This window comes from Saccharomycodes ludwigii, chromosome V (genome assembly GCF_020623625.1).
Source record: "Saccharomycodes ludwigii strain NBRC 1722 chromosome V, whole genome shotgun sequence".
Lineage (NCBI taxonomy): Eukaryota > Fungi > Ascomycota > Saccharomycetes > Saccharomycodales > Saccharomycodaceae > Saccharomycodes > Saccharomycodes ludwigii.
The window spans coordinates 1,078,678-1,093,596 of NC_060204.1; the positions used below are offsets into that span (position 1 = coordinate 1,078,678).

The 14,919-nt window shown below is 29.3% G+C and overlaps 7 protein-coding genes across 7 annotated transcripts; 4 read left to right on the forward strand and 3 right to left on the reverse strand.

Moving 5' to 3' along the window:
* Positions 1-549: 549 nt before the first annotated feature.
* DUS4 (tRNA dihydrouridine synthase) lies at positions 550-1,557 on the forward strand (the record flags this gene model as incomplete). Its single annotated transcript, XM_046078983.1, has 1 exon — positions 550-1,557. One exon carries the CDS (start codon positions 550-552, stop codon positions 1,555-1,557), a length of 1,008 nt encoding a protein of 335 aa, XP_045933893.1.
* Positions 1,558-2,839: 1,282 nt separating this feature from the next.
* On the reverse strand, positions 2,840-4,002 carry RPL31B (60S ribosomal protein eL31; the record flags this gene model as incomplete). The annotated part of the gene is made up of 2 exons (XM_046078982.1): positions 2,840-3,127; positions 3,946-4,002. The coding sequence occupies 2 exons, from the start codon at positions 4,000-4,002 to the stop codon at positions 2,840-2,842; spliced, it is 345 nt and encodes a 114-aa protein (XP_045933894.1).
* A 926-nt stretch (positions 4,003-4,928) lies between these two features.
* Positions 4,929-5,774, forward strand: RXT3 (Rxt3p; the record flags this gene model as incomplete). The annotated part of the gene is made up of 1 exon (XM_046078981.1): positions 4,929-5,774. The coding sequence occupies one exon, from the start codon at positions 4,929-4,931 to the stop codon at positions 5,772-5,774; it is 846 nt and encodes a 281-aa protein (XP_045933895.1).
* A 514-nt stretch (positions 5,775-6,288) lies between these two features.
* On the forward strand, positions 6,289-7,491 carry GAG1 (Gag1p; the record flags this gene model as incomplete). Its single annotated transcript, XM_046078980.1, has 1 exon — positions 6,289-7,491. One exon carries the CDS (start codon positions 6,289-6,291, stop codon positions 7,489-7,491), a length of 1,203 nt encoding a protein of 400 aa, XP_045933896.1.
* Positions 7,492-7,759: 268 nt separating this feature from the next.
* On the reverse strand, positions 7,760-8,068 carry BLS1 (Bls1p; the record flags this gene model as incomplete). The annotated part of the gene is made up of 1 exon (XM_046078979.1): positions 7,760-8,068. One exon carries the CDS (start codon positions 8,066-8,068, stop codon positions 7,760-7,762), a length of 309 nt encoding a protein of 102 aa, XP_045933897.1.
* A 534-nt stretch (positions 8,069-8,602) lies between these two features.
* On the forward strand, positions 8,603-11,761 carry VAM6 (Vam6p; the record flags this gene model as incomplete). Its single annotated transcript, XM_046078978.1, has 1 exon — positions 8,603-11,761. One exon carries the CDS (start codon positions 8,603-8,605, stop codon positions 11,759-11,761), a length of 3,159 nt encoding a protein of 1,052 aa, XP_045933898.1.
* A 7-nt stretch (positions 11,762-11,768) lies between these two features.
* Positions 11,769-14,618, reverse strand: UTP21 (rRNA-processing protein UTP21; the record flags this gene model as incomplete). Its single annotated transcript, XM_046078977.1, has 1 exon — positions 11,769-14,618. One exon carries the CDS (start codon positions 14,616-14,618, stop codon positions 11,769-11,771), a length of 2,850 nt encoding a protein of 949 aa, XP_045933899.1.
* Between the last annotated feature and the right edge of the window lie 301 nt (positions 14,619-14,919).

The following is a 14,919-nucleotide window of genomic DNA, read 5'->3' on the forward strand; positions in this document are numbered from 1 at the left end:
ATGAAGATAGATCTATATATTTTATTAAGTACTAAAACTAATCAATCTTATTTGCTCTTTTATCTTTGTACGTGTTTCTCAGTATATATATATGTATATTTAAGTTATTCTGAGAAGTTTTGGAAGAAGTATATATGTGATATTGATAACGAAAAACGTATCATTAGTTTAGATAGTAATAATGTACTTAGCATTCCATTAAACAGCAAGATTTTTATTTTTATTTTTACTTAATCCAATCTACTTTATTATTATTATTATTATTATTATTATTATTATTTTTTTTTTTTTTTTTTCTTTTTTTTTTCTTTTTTTTTTTTTGTATTTTTTCTCGTTCTCTTTTTCCTATTACATTATATATATATTCTTTTTTCTTGACTAAAAGTAATTTAAAAACAATTGTTTGTAAACCAACAATGAGCAACTTCTATAATTAAACGTTACTAACAAGACATATATACATATAAATACTATCTTAACTCTACATACTGAACCTTAACTTTTATATTATTGCTATTATTAGTATTATAGAAAAAATAATAAAACCTTATGCCAAGAAAGATAGACCCTTTGGAACTAATTCTAAAAAAATCATCACCTTCCGCTTCTACCGGTAAAAATGGTGTCAAAATCATAGGACCCATGGTTAGGTATTCTAAATTGCCATTCAGAGCAACATGTAGACAATACAATGTGGATATGGTTTATACACCTATGATTTTAGCCAGAGAGTTTGTTAGAAATGAACATGCTAGATTTGTAGATTTTGCCACCAATAAGGAAGATTCGCCACTAATAGTTCAAGTTGGTTGTAATAATAGCACAGATTTATTAAGATTTGTTGAATTAGTCAAAGATTATTGTGATGGAATAGGTATTAATTGCGGATGTCCTATAAGAGAACAAGTTAATGAAGGGATTGGTAGTGCTTTGATTTATAATCCAGAATTATTGTGTGAAATGGTTTCTAATGTAAAAAATAAGTATGGGAATTCTGTTAGGTTGGAAACTAAGATTAGAATACATGAAAATTGGGACTCAACTGTTGATTTATGTAGAAAGTTGTGCAGCGCTGGCGTTGATTGGATAACAATACACGGCAGAACTAGATACACAAGAACCAGAACTCCGAGTAATTTAGATGCTATTAAATATATAAGGGAAAGGGTACCTATGTCGTTGCCTATAATTGCAAATGGCGACTGTTTTTCCTCAACAGATTTTGATAGAATTATGAAATATACTAATGTGCAAGGTGTTATGGCCGTTAGAGGTGCATTGAGGAATCCAGCTATTTTTACAGGTGTGAATAAATGCCCTTGGAGTTGTATTGAATGGTTTTGGTATTATGCTATGGAATATGGCTTACATTATGCACTATTACAACATCATTTGTTTTGCATGCTAGAAAATAGTGGGTTGGATAAAGATTTATTAAAAGAACTAATGGATTGTAGAAGTTCTTTTGAACTATTAGATTGGTTTGATGATAAATTTGTTTTGAAAAGAAATGGTGAGGTGGGTTTTGGTGAAGGTGTAGAAATACCATATAAGTGAATGGATGGTATTTTTTTGTTAATATTCCAAATGTTTTTTTTTTCATTTTTATATCAACAGAAAAAAAGAAGAAAAAAAAAGCCCTTTTAAAAAAAAAAAATTAAAAAAGATTTTCATTTTCTTTTTAATTTTTTTTAATATTTTTTTTCTTTCACGGTTTTCTTATTTTTCTTGATATGAGATTTTAATACGATTATAAAACGAACTTTAAGATTAAAATGAATGCCTTTTCTTTTTTTTTTTTTTTTCTTTTTTGAAAGTACATATTTTTATTATCTTGAACTTTTTTACGCACCAATTTAAGTGATTTCTTTTCTAGTTTCATACAACTACTTTTATAAATATTATCATCATTAACAGAAAAAGAAATAAAGAAAAACAAAGTAAAAATTGTTGCTGGGAATAATCCATACCAATGCAGTTGTGCATTATTATTAAGAAAGATGTAGATTAGTTAATTTACTCTATGTTATATAAAATAACTACGTTTCTGGGAGACAACGTTTCACCCTTTGTACGTATTAATATGAAAAAAAGAAGAATCTAATATTAAAAGGAAGAAAAGGAATATATATATATGCATCTATAAAAAATAAATGTATGAATGATGATGTCTTTTTTTTAAAAAAAATTTACCCAATCTATTGAGAACAAGGTTTTTTTCCTTTAAGATGTATTCATCTATAGTTTCTAATGCCTGCATTTCCTACCTTTCCCTTTTCGTTCTGAAATTGGAATAATTGGATCATGAGGTTTGAAATTAGTTGTCCTTTTTTTCTTTCTCTTTATTTGGAAAGAAATTATAAGGGCAGGATGTAAAGATCTTTTAATGTAATGAGTGATTGGGATATTCTAATAGTCATAGTTACTCTGACTTATATTTATTTTGTTAGCATTTTTTTCCTTTTTTTCTTTTTTTATATTAGCATTTTCCACATCTTATATCCAGTTTTAAACTGGCACTTTTGCTTTGTTCGTTGACTTGTAGACTGTACTTAATATTTTATCTTTGGTACAAAACCTTGAATTTGTTTTTTTTTTAATACAAAACTTGTTAATTGGCACTTGTTGGTAATGTTCAAAAGATGGAATAAAACTTTTACAATCTAATTATGGTCACACCTTCAACTACTCACAGAACAACATTAGAAGACAATTTATTTTTCGAAAAAATTATTAAGAGGTAAAGTAAATATAAACACTAAATAGAAATACACATATAGATAAATAGATATATATACATATATGCATCTAAACTAATTTTGTTCTATTTATATTCTATTTAAGCTTCTTCTTCTTCAACAACAACGGTTTGTAAACCCTTGGCGGAAGCAACTAAAACTGGTTCAACATAAGAAAACAAAGGGTTCTTGGCATTTTCTTCTTCGTTTCTTCTTCTAGAAATTCTAATTCTTAATCTGAATTGAACACCCTTGACACCTCTTTTCCAGATTTCTTGGTTCAATCTTGGGTCTAATCTGACATCTTCAGTACCCATGTGCAATTTGGCGAACTTCTTAATTTCCTTGACGGCTTTTGGAGCTCTCTTCTTGAAAGAAGCACCGTGCAACTGTTTAAAATATATATATGGATATTTATGCCTCAAATCAGTAAAAAAAAAATAATACAAAAATGCATCGTTTTTTCTTTAATTTTTTTTTTTTTCATTGAGATAAATAATGTTTTTTGTTAGTATAAATTTAAAATTTTTTTTTTGTTTCAGTATTTGGTTGAGATAAAAAAAGAGCTAAAAAAAGAACTTTTGCAACAGTCATATAATCTACAAATTGCACTATGAGTGGGTCAATTCAAAATAAAATTTGAATAGTATTTAATTAACACAGAATGAGAGATAGAACTTGTAGGAAAATGATTTTGAAATTAACTTTAAGCCATACATATTTTCCACCGCGTATATTCAATCAAAATTAGTCTTCTAAAGACTTATATTAATGTTCAATAATTACTTTTTCCTTTTTTTTTCCTTTCTTTTTTTCTCCCTCCCCATCTTGCAATGAGGGTAAAAAAAATTAACGTTATTAAATATTGTTGAATACATTTCCTAGTTAATCCCTGGTGCTTATCACGATCAAATCTGGTTCACATTTTAAATTGACATGAGAGCTTGTATATGCCTACTACCCCAAACACATTTCGAATGTTTTCCGTTATAATCACTGTATTTAATATTAAAAATATGATCAATCCCAATTTCTAAAACACTTTTGAACAGAACAGACCCTACTAATTTGCTTGTATTTTCAGTTCTTCATCTACAACTCTTCTTCCTTATCTTCCAATACGTTACGACTTATTATTTTATCTTTAATAAAAAATAAAATAAAATAAAATAAAATAAAATAAAATTTGTTTTTAATGTAAACATACTCTTTTGTGTAAGTTAATTGTGTATTCACGAGTAACAACGTCTTTCAAACCAGCCATTTTTGAATATTTAGTTCTTTTGCTTGAGTGTATCTGGGGGTTAGAGTACTCCTAATAAACAAGGGAGGATAGAAAGAAAATAAGAACATCAAAGTAGACAAAGTAGAGCTAGTATACGTTAAATTAATGACAAGATAATGGCATATAATGCATGAGTGAAAGAAAAAAAAAAAAAAAAAAAAAACAAAAAAAAAAAACAAAAAAACAAAAAAACTCAGTATAGTGATAAAAGTTCTGTCGAACATTATAATAATATCTGAAAAGAGGAAAAATGAAAAAAAAGAAAAAGAAAAAGAAAAAAATAAACAAAAAAAAATAAGCAGAAGAAAAAACTATTAGCTTTGGAAACGAGACCAAGCCTATAAGATGAATAAAAACAGAGAGAAAAATAAAAAAAATTCTAATCAGCTGCCTATAACCTTTTAAAAGGATTTAATAAAATGTTTTCTAAAAGAACATCTCAATATAGCCACAGTGCGCTTTTAATAATTCACTTAAACAAAAAAAATTAAGGCGCTTATTTTATAAAACTAACAAGAAAAAAATTTTTATGGAAAGATATATATTAATTTTTTATGTATAAAAAAGTAGAAGGTACGGATGAATATATTGTCATAAAAAGAATTAATTTATCATATGACCTAAAGTAGGGTAAATAAAGCGGTCTTAAAAAACTAAACTCAGAATTTCCCTTTTTTTTTTTTTTTTTTATTTATATTATTATAACTTTTTCTTAAATCGATAATTTTAATATCATTTTCTAAAATTGCAAAAGAAAAAAAAAAAAAAACCTAATCTTATCACCATAAAAAAAAAAAATATATACGGTGAAATCAAAAAAAAAAAGGTATTTCAAATCAAATACAACTGAGAGGACTCGTAAACATAGCACTTTTTTTTCTTTCTTTCTCCCCCCTTTTCCCCCAATGACAAATAGCAAACTTGGTGACGATGATTACTATAAGCAAACTCAATCGCAGATTTATGGAATGCAAGAGACACTATTGAATGCATCAAGAGACTTAAAACGACAACAAAAAAAGAAAAAGATAGAATATTTTCCGTATGACGAGGGCGTTGTACTTGACACGGGAGCTAATATACTTGCTTTGGCTAATGACAAGTATCCTCAAAACACCGACAAATCAAATGGGTTAATGAGATATCATCCTTATAAAAGAGGTCAATTTGTTAAAGATTATGCTAATGACAACACTATAGGCAGTGACTTATTGTATGATAATTTAATTTTAGAGAAGCCTGATGTTTTTTTGCCTATTTTTAATACTTATGATATATGCAAAACAATTGATATTTTCATATCGTATGAAGACTTGATAAATATGGATAAATACCCTAGGGTAGTCAATAATGAAATTTGGGGTAGTGATATATATACTGATGATTCTGACGTATTGTTAATTATAAAACATCAATCTATATTTGAAAATGATAGTGGCGATAATGGTAATATATGGAGGAAATTAAAATACATACAGACTATACATGGGATTGAAGATTGTGATATTAACGGACATAAGGAATTTGATATTGTTTGTAGTTTGATATTATTACCGACTTTACAAGTTTATCATGGGGAATTAACCAGAAACAAAGTGAGCAGTAGAACATGGGGTAGGGACAACAGTGAATGTAGTATTACAGATATATTACACAATGAGAATAATGCACATGATGGTCTGAGTATTGCAATTAATAAGATTAAGATATTAGATAGGAGTGGGGAAGTCAGAGAGAGGGAAACTGAATGATGATAATATTAATTATAATTTTTATAATGTAAGATAAACTACGGTGATTGCCACTCTTTCTTTCTCTTTCGCCCCCCGCACACACACAAAACTTTTATTTTGTTTTGTTTTGTTTTGTTTTTTAAATGATAAAAAAATTATCATTACGGCTTTTTCTTAGCGAGGGGTATCATACACAGAGGTTATAATAAAGGAAAAAAGAGAGAGAGAGACAAAAATTAAATATAAATTTCATAGAAAAGTCGGTAGTTAAAAATTGTTTTCTCTCTCTCTCTCTCTCTCTCTTCTTCTCTTTCTTTAATAAAACTATAATTACAACATTATTTAATATAAGAACATAAACAACTCTTCTCACTTCATTTCCAAAAAATATTATCATTTGTCATTCTTAAATCATTATTTCCAATACACAACCTAAACCCAACTCACCTACATATTACTCATTTCCATCACTTTTAGCATTTGTTCCATTTCCTACTTTATCATAACAACGTCTTCAACATAAATCAAAATAATGACAAATCATACTTTAAATTCCAAAAGGTCCTTTGCCAAATTGAAATCTCAATCTTCTATTGGTTCAAGTTTAAAATCTATCTTTGAAAAATGTAAAGCTAAACTACATAATATTGCCCAATATAGTTTAGATAATATAAGTGATGATGATAACAATTATAGACTCTACCACCACTATCATAGGAGAGATAATACTCATAGAGACTTTCACAAAACTAATAACCATGATATGACTGACAGTCAAGTTGCCAACCTAATAGACGATTTATTTATTGATAGTGATCAAGAAAATGTTACCCATGCAAATGAAGAAATAAAACACAAAAAGTCTGAAAGGCTTTTGTCACTTAAGTTAACTTCTATTCCTCCGTCTACCAACAATGAAAATACTAAAAACATTGAAAGTCTAAATAATAATTCCACTAAAAATTTTACTATTGATACTGGGCACCATGTTGCCACATCCACTGTTAATACTAATACCATCATAAGTGACGAATTACCAAAAGTTCCTGAACATTCTTCAACTTTAGACAACCTGTTCGAAAATATGACCACATCTTCACCTATTTTACTGAACTTTAAAAAGAAAAATGCCTTTAACAATGACAATAATACTGGGATGGAAGTTTTCAGAAAAAGTGAAGACAGATGTAGTGGTACCAGTGTTGCCCCAAACAGTGGTTCCGACTTTTTATCTTCAATCTCCAAAAATAAGTCCAACAATTCCTCAGTAAACACCAACAGCACTAACAATATTAATAGAAATACAAGCGGTGATGATAAAGACAACAATAGCAATCATAACGACGAAGATATTCATGACAATAAAAGCACTAGTGATAGTGAAACACAAGAAGATACGATCAGTAACTATGACGTACATAAGGAATGCCAAATGTTGCGGTTGAAACAAGGCGATAAATTTAAAGGAGGCGATGAAATATTTATCAAAAGAAGAGAATTACATTACAAAAGATTTAAAGAACTTGAAAATATAGTTGTGGATAAAGATGAAGATTGCAACGATGCTTTGTTTGAGGAGATACCTGAAGATGCATATTATAATATTTATCGAATTTTATTGGTTGAAGATAAACCTTTGAAGAAGCCTTTGAACTTAGCTAATGCATTAAAGGTTGTTAATGCTGGATGGATAAGTGATAAAACATGGGAAAATGCAGTACATGGTAAATTTTGATTAGGTATGGTGATAAACATTTTGATAGAAAAGATTTTTTTTTTTTTTTTTATTTTTTTATTTTATTTTATTTCTTTACTTTTCCCCATATCTATATATTTATTTTTTTTTAACTTAATAGGAGTTTGTATATGTGTATCCTAATAATTCATAAAGGAGGGCGGTATGTGATTTTTATGTAATGTAATATTATTATTATACACTCACAATATCATACGATGGATATTAATATTGACTATTTATTTATTTATTAATTTACTCACTTTATCTAGTTACTATAGGCAGTATCATTAGCACTTTGTACCAAATCCATAGTCATTTCTAATATTCTAATATCTTTGTCTAGTAATTCTGCATTTTTTTGTAAAAAATTCTTGTGTTTAAGGAATATTCCATCATACTTATTGATAAATTTATCTAATTTAAGCAAATTAGAAGTCAAATCCTTATCATGTAGTGCTACCACATCATTTAATTGTTTATTTGTGATATAATCACTAGTCCTTTCGATATCCCATTGCAACTTGGCTATTTTTGTTGGTACGTGCGCATTAATTAGTTTGTCAATATCGTCCATCAAGACTGTATATATTTATTTCTATAAATGAATGGAAACGTCCGTATGTTTCTATCTTGTTTGGTGATAATTGATTTTTTTTTTTAGTGAATAGGAATGAGTCATGTTGACCAATAAACAGTTACAATTATTTAACACAATTATGCAATATTTGTTTTTTTTTTTATTTTTTTTTATTTTTTAAAAATTTAAATCATATGATACGAAATATAAAGTTTCTATATAATAATAATAATAATAATAATAATAATACTAAAACATGGAAAAAAAAAATATATATATATATATATATACGTATAAATATTCACAACAGTTTGTCACGTTTATGTAAAACAATTTAGTTGTAACAATCGTTTAAAGGATCATTAACTCATCAACTAAACTATTATATTTCAACTTTCTTCCTATCCAATTATTCTTTTTCTATTACATCTTTTGTTTTGCCAAAAAAAAAAAAAAAAAAAAAAGAAAAATTAAATTAAATTAAATTAAATACAATACATCTCTAGGAAAAGGAGAAGGATCAAAAAAAAAATGTTTAGACCTCATTTAATATCATCAATTACTTTTACCCCTGATGATGATAATAATGAAAAAATATTGGGCATAGTATCTATAAGCTCTAATAGATCAGTAGCTGTCACTTCCATGGGTCATATTTTAGCTTATGATAACGAAAAACTATTACAAACATACAAAAATATACTGGTGAATAAAATCGATAATATTAGTTTCAATGTAAACGATATGAAGTATAGTTTTGCTTTATCTACCATTTTTATTCAATTAGATAAATCAATTGAACTTTTATCTTCAAGTAATTTTAATCATTATGATACCATACTTGATAAGGGGGGTTTTCAAACAAAATTATTTTTATTCGAGCAACAACAGGTATCACATAACAATAAAAACGATAAATATGATGATATTGACGATATTGTCCACAAGGGGAAAAAGTTGTTGTGTTACGCAACTAAGCAAAACGGTAATTTTGTACTTTTAAAATGTTTCATATGGAACGAGAAAAATAATTTTGAAAGATTCTTGGAAAAAAATATAGTAATTAATCATGGAGATGAAGTTGTTAGAGATTTCAATTTCTACAATAATAAAATTTATGTTGCAACCACCCATAATGCCTATGTTTGGGATATTTTGGGTCCGTATCAAACGCCCATAAAAATAAATAATTTTTATAAGAAAAAATGGTTTAACATTATCGATACAATACTGAGAGAAGAACAACTCATACAAAAAAATGGATATAAAAACACAAATCAAATAAGTTTAGCAGATGATATTGATACAAATAATGATATATTATCCACATACACTCGTTCAGTGATTAATGAACAATCTTCTGTAACAAGTATCAAATCTAAAAGTTCATGGTTTCAATCATGGTTTCCAAGCATGAACTCAACAAATATTATCTATCCAAACATGAGATTCATCGAAAAATACAAGAAACGACAATACTTTTACAAATTCTACAAGTCATCTCTGGATGAAAAATTGTATTTGATAACTTATAATGGGAAAGTTTATCAGCTTTCTAACAATGTTAAAGAAAATCGACACAACAACGCTAAAGTCCCAAGTTTACTGGAAATAAATGAATATTCCCCCGTATTAATACAAGCTTTACCTCTATGGAATTCATATCCATTAGTCGACTTGAACTTCTTTTATTGCTACGATTCCAAAGTCGTAACAATTTACCATCCTATATATGGATACACCTATGGTCAATTATTTTTGGACAGCGATGACGATTCAATTGAATTGGTACACAATATAGATGAGCATATAATAATTAAAACCAAAAACAACAGTATAAAAGTATATTCCATATCCGTAGACGATTGCAACGATTGCGATATTTATGATGATAGTTTAGTGTCTTATCAAGAAAGGATGGTGTTTTGGGATACAGTACTGTTTGATGAATCGTGTAGAAGACATGAAAAGGAACATGATAATGCAAACTTTTTTCGAAATCAACTGTTAAAATCAAGAGACATTTCTGTGGTTTGGGGCTTAAAATGTCTAGATCATGTAATTAACTTCAAAAACAATTTATTATTGCAAAAATATTGTGTATCTCAGATATTTGATGTTTTCGTTAATTTTTTAGCGCCTCCTGATCTAATAATTCCCTATATTAATATGTTATCTGGGAACTTGAACCGTGCTTATGTGATTCCATATTTTATAGAGATTAGAAGATATTTACAAAACTTACAAGACAAAAATTGGGATAAATGTCTTTGGAAGAATTTGAAAATTGATACGGATTTTTTTACAATTGAACAGTCGCAACTAAAAGATGATTTGTTTTTCAATCACCGCCAAAATATCAGCACAAAAGGAAATAAAGAAAGTAGCCTGGAACAACTACTAATTTTGGTAGACACTACCTTATTTGAATTATATCTAAGAACAAGTCCCTCTTTGTTAGGTCCATTTTTAAGATTACACAATATGTGCGATGCTGACGTTGTAGTGAAAGAATTGACTGAAAAACATAAATTCCAAGAATTGATAAATTTTTATTTTACAAGGAAAGATCATGAAAGAGCTTTATATTTTATAACTCATCTGAACGATTATGTTCCCAATGTTCCCCTCGATGTCATTGTAGAATTAACATTCAGTTATATAAGACAGTTGACAAACGAAAATATAAATGTTATTTTCAAGTATTTGAATTGGATTTTTGAACAGGATTGGCAGGATAAATCTACCAAGGATCTGGTGGAAACAATATTTTTCCAGGATACTACTCAATTTGATAATTTAAAAGTTTTCGAATACATTGTCAGTATGGATACTGAGCTGGGGTATCTATATTTAGAATATTGTATTGATACCTTGGCATGTAAAAACCCAGAAATTTATTCCAAGCTAATTACTTATTATTTAAAGAATCTAACGCCTTTAAATTTGAAGAAAGTACATGCATTGGTGGAAACAAAGCCTTATTATGAATCTTTTGAACTATTAAGTTTGTTGGACGACAAATTAAATACTGCTTCCAAAAAATTAACCGATAACGAAAAAAAAATATTGACGCATTGTAAAACCTTTGCATTAAAAAAGATGGGTGATCATAAGGCGGCACTAAAAATTCTAATTACCGATTTGAATAATTACCCAATGGCCAAACAGTATTGTGAATCTGTTATTAAAAGTGGTGATGGAAGTGACGATACATCAGTCTTAACTGATTTTGTTGACGTATTGAAAAAGGAACCCAACCATAATAAATTTTTATTATTCTTGCAAGATTTTGCAGTATACTGTACCCCCTCCTTTCTAGTAAATTTAATTCCATTAGATATCTCAATTAATGCTATTAGCAAATATTTGCTCGAGAATGTAATATTAAAACAAAAAATGTTGTTAAATGATGAAAGATTGAAGAAATCCATGTACAAAGTTAGTTTAATTGATAAAGATTACAAATTATTGGAGAAAAAGGCTGAATACTTTATAATTCCTGAGCACTCAAAATGTGTTGTTTGTAAGAAACCGGTATCTATAAGCAGGGTTCCAGATGGCATTTTCCAAGGTTTTACTCTAAATGGCAAAAATGTTGTTGTCCATTTCAATTGCGGTAATTTGCTAGCCAAAAAATTAAAAAATAATAAACAGGTTAAAAAATTATCAACTCTAGGCAATAAATGACATAATTCTACATAGATGTGTTTACAAAATTTAAAATCGATGAACAAAATTTAACTAAATCATCTAAATTTTCTTGCTTGCCGTTATGTGTATTATTCCACTCCACCAGAGCTGGCTTAATTTCTCTGTGTGTGTGAATGACATCTCCATGCACCTTTAATAACATGGCCATAAACGCTTCTGCCAAATCGTAGTCTTTATTTGTTTTTAAACAAAATGTCAATGCTTCAATAAACCAGATCAATTCGTCGTAGGGTTCAAAACAATTCAAAGATCTAATTTCCAAATCTACAGAAGATGGACTTAAGGATAGTAAATATCCCAAAAATTCAGTATAATTACTAGTTTCTGCATTAGTCCTTAATAAATTGGTAAATTTAGACTCAAATCCAATACGACCCGTGGGCTTGAAAGTACCCAAATTGGCTTCATTTATAGTGTGTGTGGATGAATTCTGGGATACAAGTTGTTCTTGTGCGGTAGTATCGGCTGCAACGCCTTCTCTATTAGACGCGTCATCACCAACAGCAGAGCCGGTCAATTGCAAGAAAAATGGAGCCTTTTCAGGTTTTTTTGGTGGCTCAACAGGTTTGGAACGTCGCTTAATGGTTTCTAAATTAACCAAAGTATTCATTTTACTTCTTGGGCCAATGGATAACGTAATTAATGATCTGTCGATTTGTTCAACAGAGGTATAGTTGTCATAATACTCAGAATCTTGGTTTTCATCCTCATCATCAAAAGCACCATCCAACATTGTCACACCACCATCACTTGTGCTAGTGGGGGACATAATTCTGACAAAATCTTCTTCTTCAATTTGACGGGTTGAAATGGGTTTGAATTGAGCCCTATTAGTCCAAATAGAAATCCCGTTACCATTCACGTGAGAAGTAGCCAAATATTCACCGTTTGGAGAGAAAACTATGTTAGTTGCGACACTGTCAACTTTAACACCATCGATGCAACCGCCTGTAGGCAAATCCCAAGTTCTTATAGTAGAATCAAGAGATGCTGATACAATCCATCTACCATCTGGTGAAAAATCAAATGAGGTAATACGATTATCGTGTCCATAGAATTGACGAACAACTTTTTGCGTGAGCGCATCAAGAACAACAACACTTAAATCATCTAACGCCAAAGCGAACAAATCGCTGGTTTTATGGTGTTTCATTTGGGTTATGGGTGAGTCCAACTCTAGCTTACCTAAATATTTTGATTTAGCAAAATCATAAAAGCCGACTATTCCGTCCAAACCAACGGAGACCATCTTACGATTCATGCTATCAACACAAATCCCTGTAACAGATTGTTTATGTAAGTTAAATTTTTTCCGTAATTTCCCACTTTGCAAATTATAAACAGCTATACCACCTTTACTACTACCAATAAATGAGAAATTGCCACAAGAAGAAATACTAACACAGCTCACAAACCCACCATCAGTGGTCTCAAAAATATGGCTTCCTAACCTTTTCGTTTTGGAATTCCAAGAATAAGCACGCTCAGAACCTTCGTGGGAAGTAACTATATTATCCCAATCACCAGCACGGGTTAATTCAATGGCCAAATCAGTGACGGAGGGAAGTTTGCCGTGTAATTTACTTTTCTTTCCCTTAGTAGTTGGTCTTTGAGATAATTCTTGTGATTGTGCATCTTTTCTTAAGGAAAAGGCCCATATAGATTGGTCCTGAGAGGCACTCAACAAGTAATGTGCATCCTTATCAACAAATATTACTTTTGTAGGTGGTTTAGAATGACCACCTCTAGAACGTAACAATCTTGGGGGTTGAACAACTGTACTTTCCTCATCATCTTGATCTATAGATAATGACGGATCAAACACGTATTCTTTTAGTTGGTTATCGCCACCAGCTGTGACAATAATAGGCTGACCATTTAGAAAACAAGATTTGGAAACACCACCATTAATTTCCTTGTGGACCGAGGAGATAACATGTATCCTTGAATGACGATTTAGGTCGTAAAACACCAAATCCCCATTGGCATAACCAACTGAAATATGTGAAGAACCGTCGGTTCTAAAGGATAAAGATGTAATTCTTGAAGAGCCATGTGGTCTAAAATTGCGTAAAACTCTCCCCTGTCTAATGTTATACAATATAACTTCTCCATTAGAAGTAGTTAAACCTAAAACATCTAAGACAGGTGCTGCTTCTGCACTGGTAATCTCAGATGGAAATTCCTCGCTGGTAAATAACAACCTACCAGTACGAATATTAAATAACAACATATTTTTTTTTGTCACAACAACAATTTTGTTTAAATATGTTGGTAGATGGATTAGACTGACAATGTCTGAAACAATGTTACCTTTTAAACTAGTATAGAACGAATAATTAATATTAACTGTATTAGACTCATTGGATTTATTATTTTTTCGATACACGAAAACATTTTGGGATTCCGAAGTGCTTGCAATTAAATAATCACCGAAAACTAATAGATTATTAATCTTATCTCTTTTGTTTTTAATTTGTTCGATTTCAATCAATGATTCTTGTCTACCTCTTTTATAAATACCAATTTTATTGGAAAACGAGACATAAACATGATGGTAGTGAGCATGTAAACAAGTAATAAAAGATTCAGTTTCCCCTTCAGAAACAAACAATAGATGTAGATTATTGGCATCGTATATTTGGAAACTCTTACCAACACTAGTTACAATATAAAATGTTGAACCTAATGTACCAATAGAAAATGGTGTATTATTAGTAACATTACCAATAACTCTAAAGGGAGAAAAGATCTTTGATGCGTGTTTAGAAGAGTGAGAAGTTAATTGCTGTGAGACAATTTTTCTTTTTTTAGTAGATTGTTCTTGGGTCATTTTACCTGGCTTTCTATTTCGTAGACTTTTTTTTTTCGGCCCTTTCCTTTTTTTTTTTTTTTTCTTTTTTGTAAGTTGAATATATCACAAGAGCTCTTTTTTACTTGAACAAGAATAAAAGTAAGAAGAGCGAATCCAAAAGAAAAAAAAAAAAAAAAAAAAAAAGAAAAAAAAAAACCAAAAAAAAAAAAAAAAAAAAAAAAAAGAAATGTTAACATTGAACAAATGTATAATTATTTCCCGAGGTAGTAATTAGTCCGGTATGTCCAATATCAAATGATTTATTCCTTTCTGTGCATTT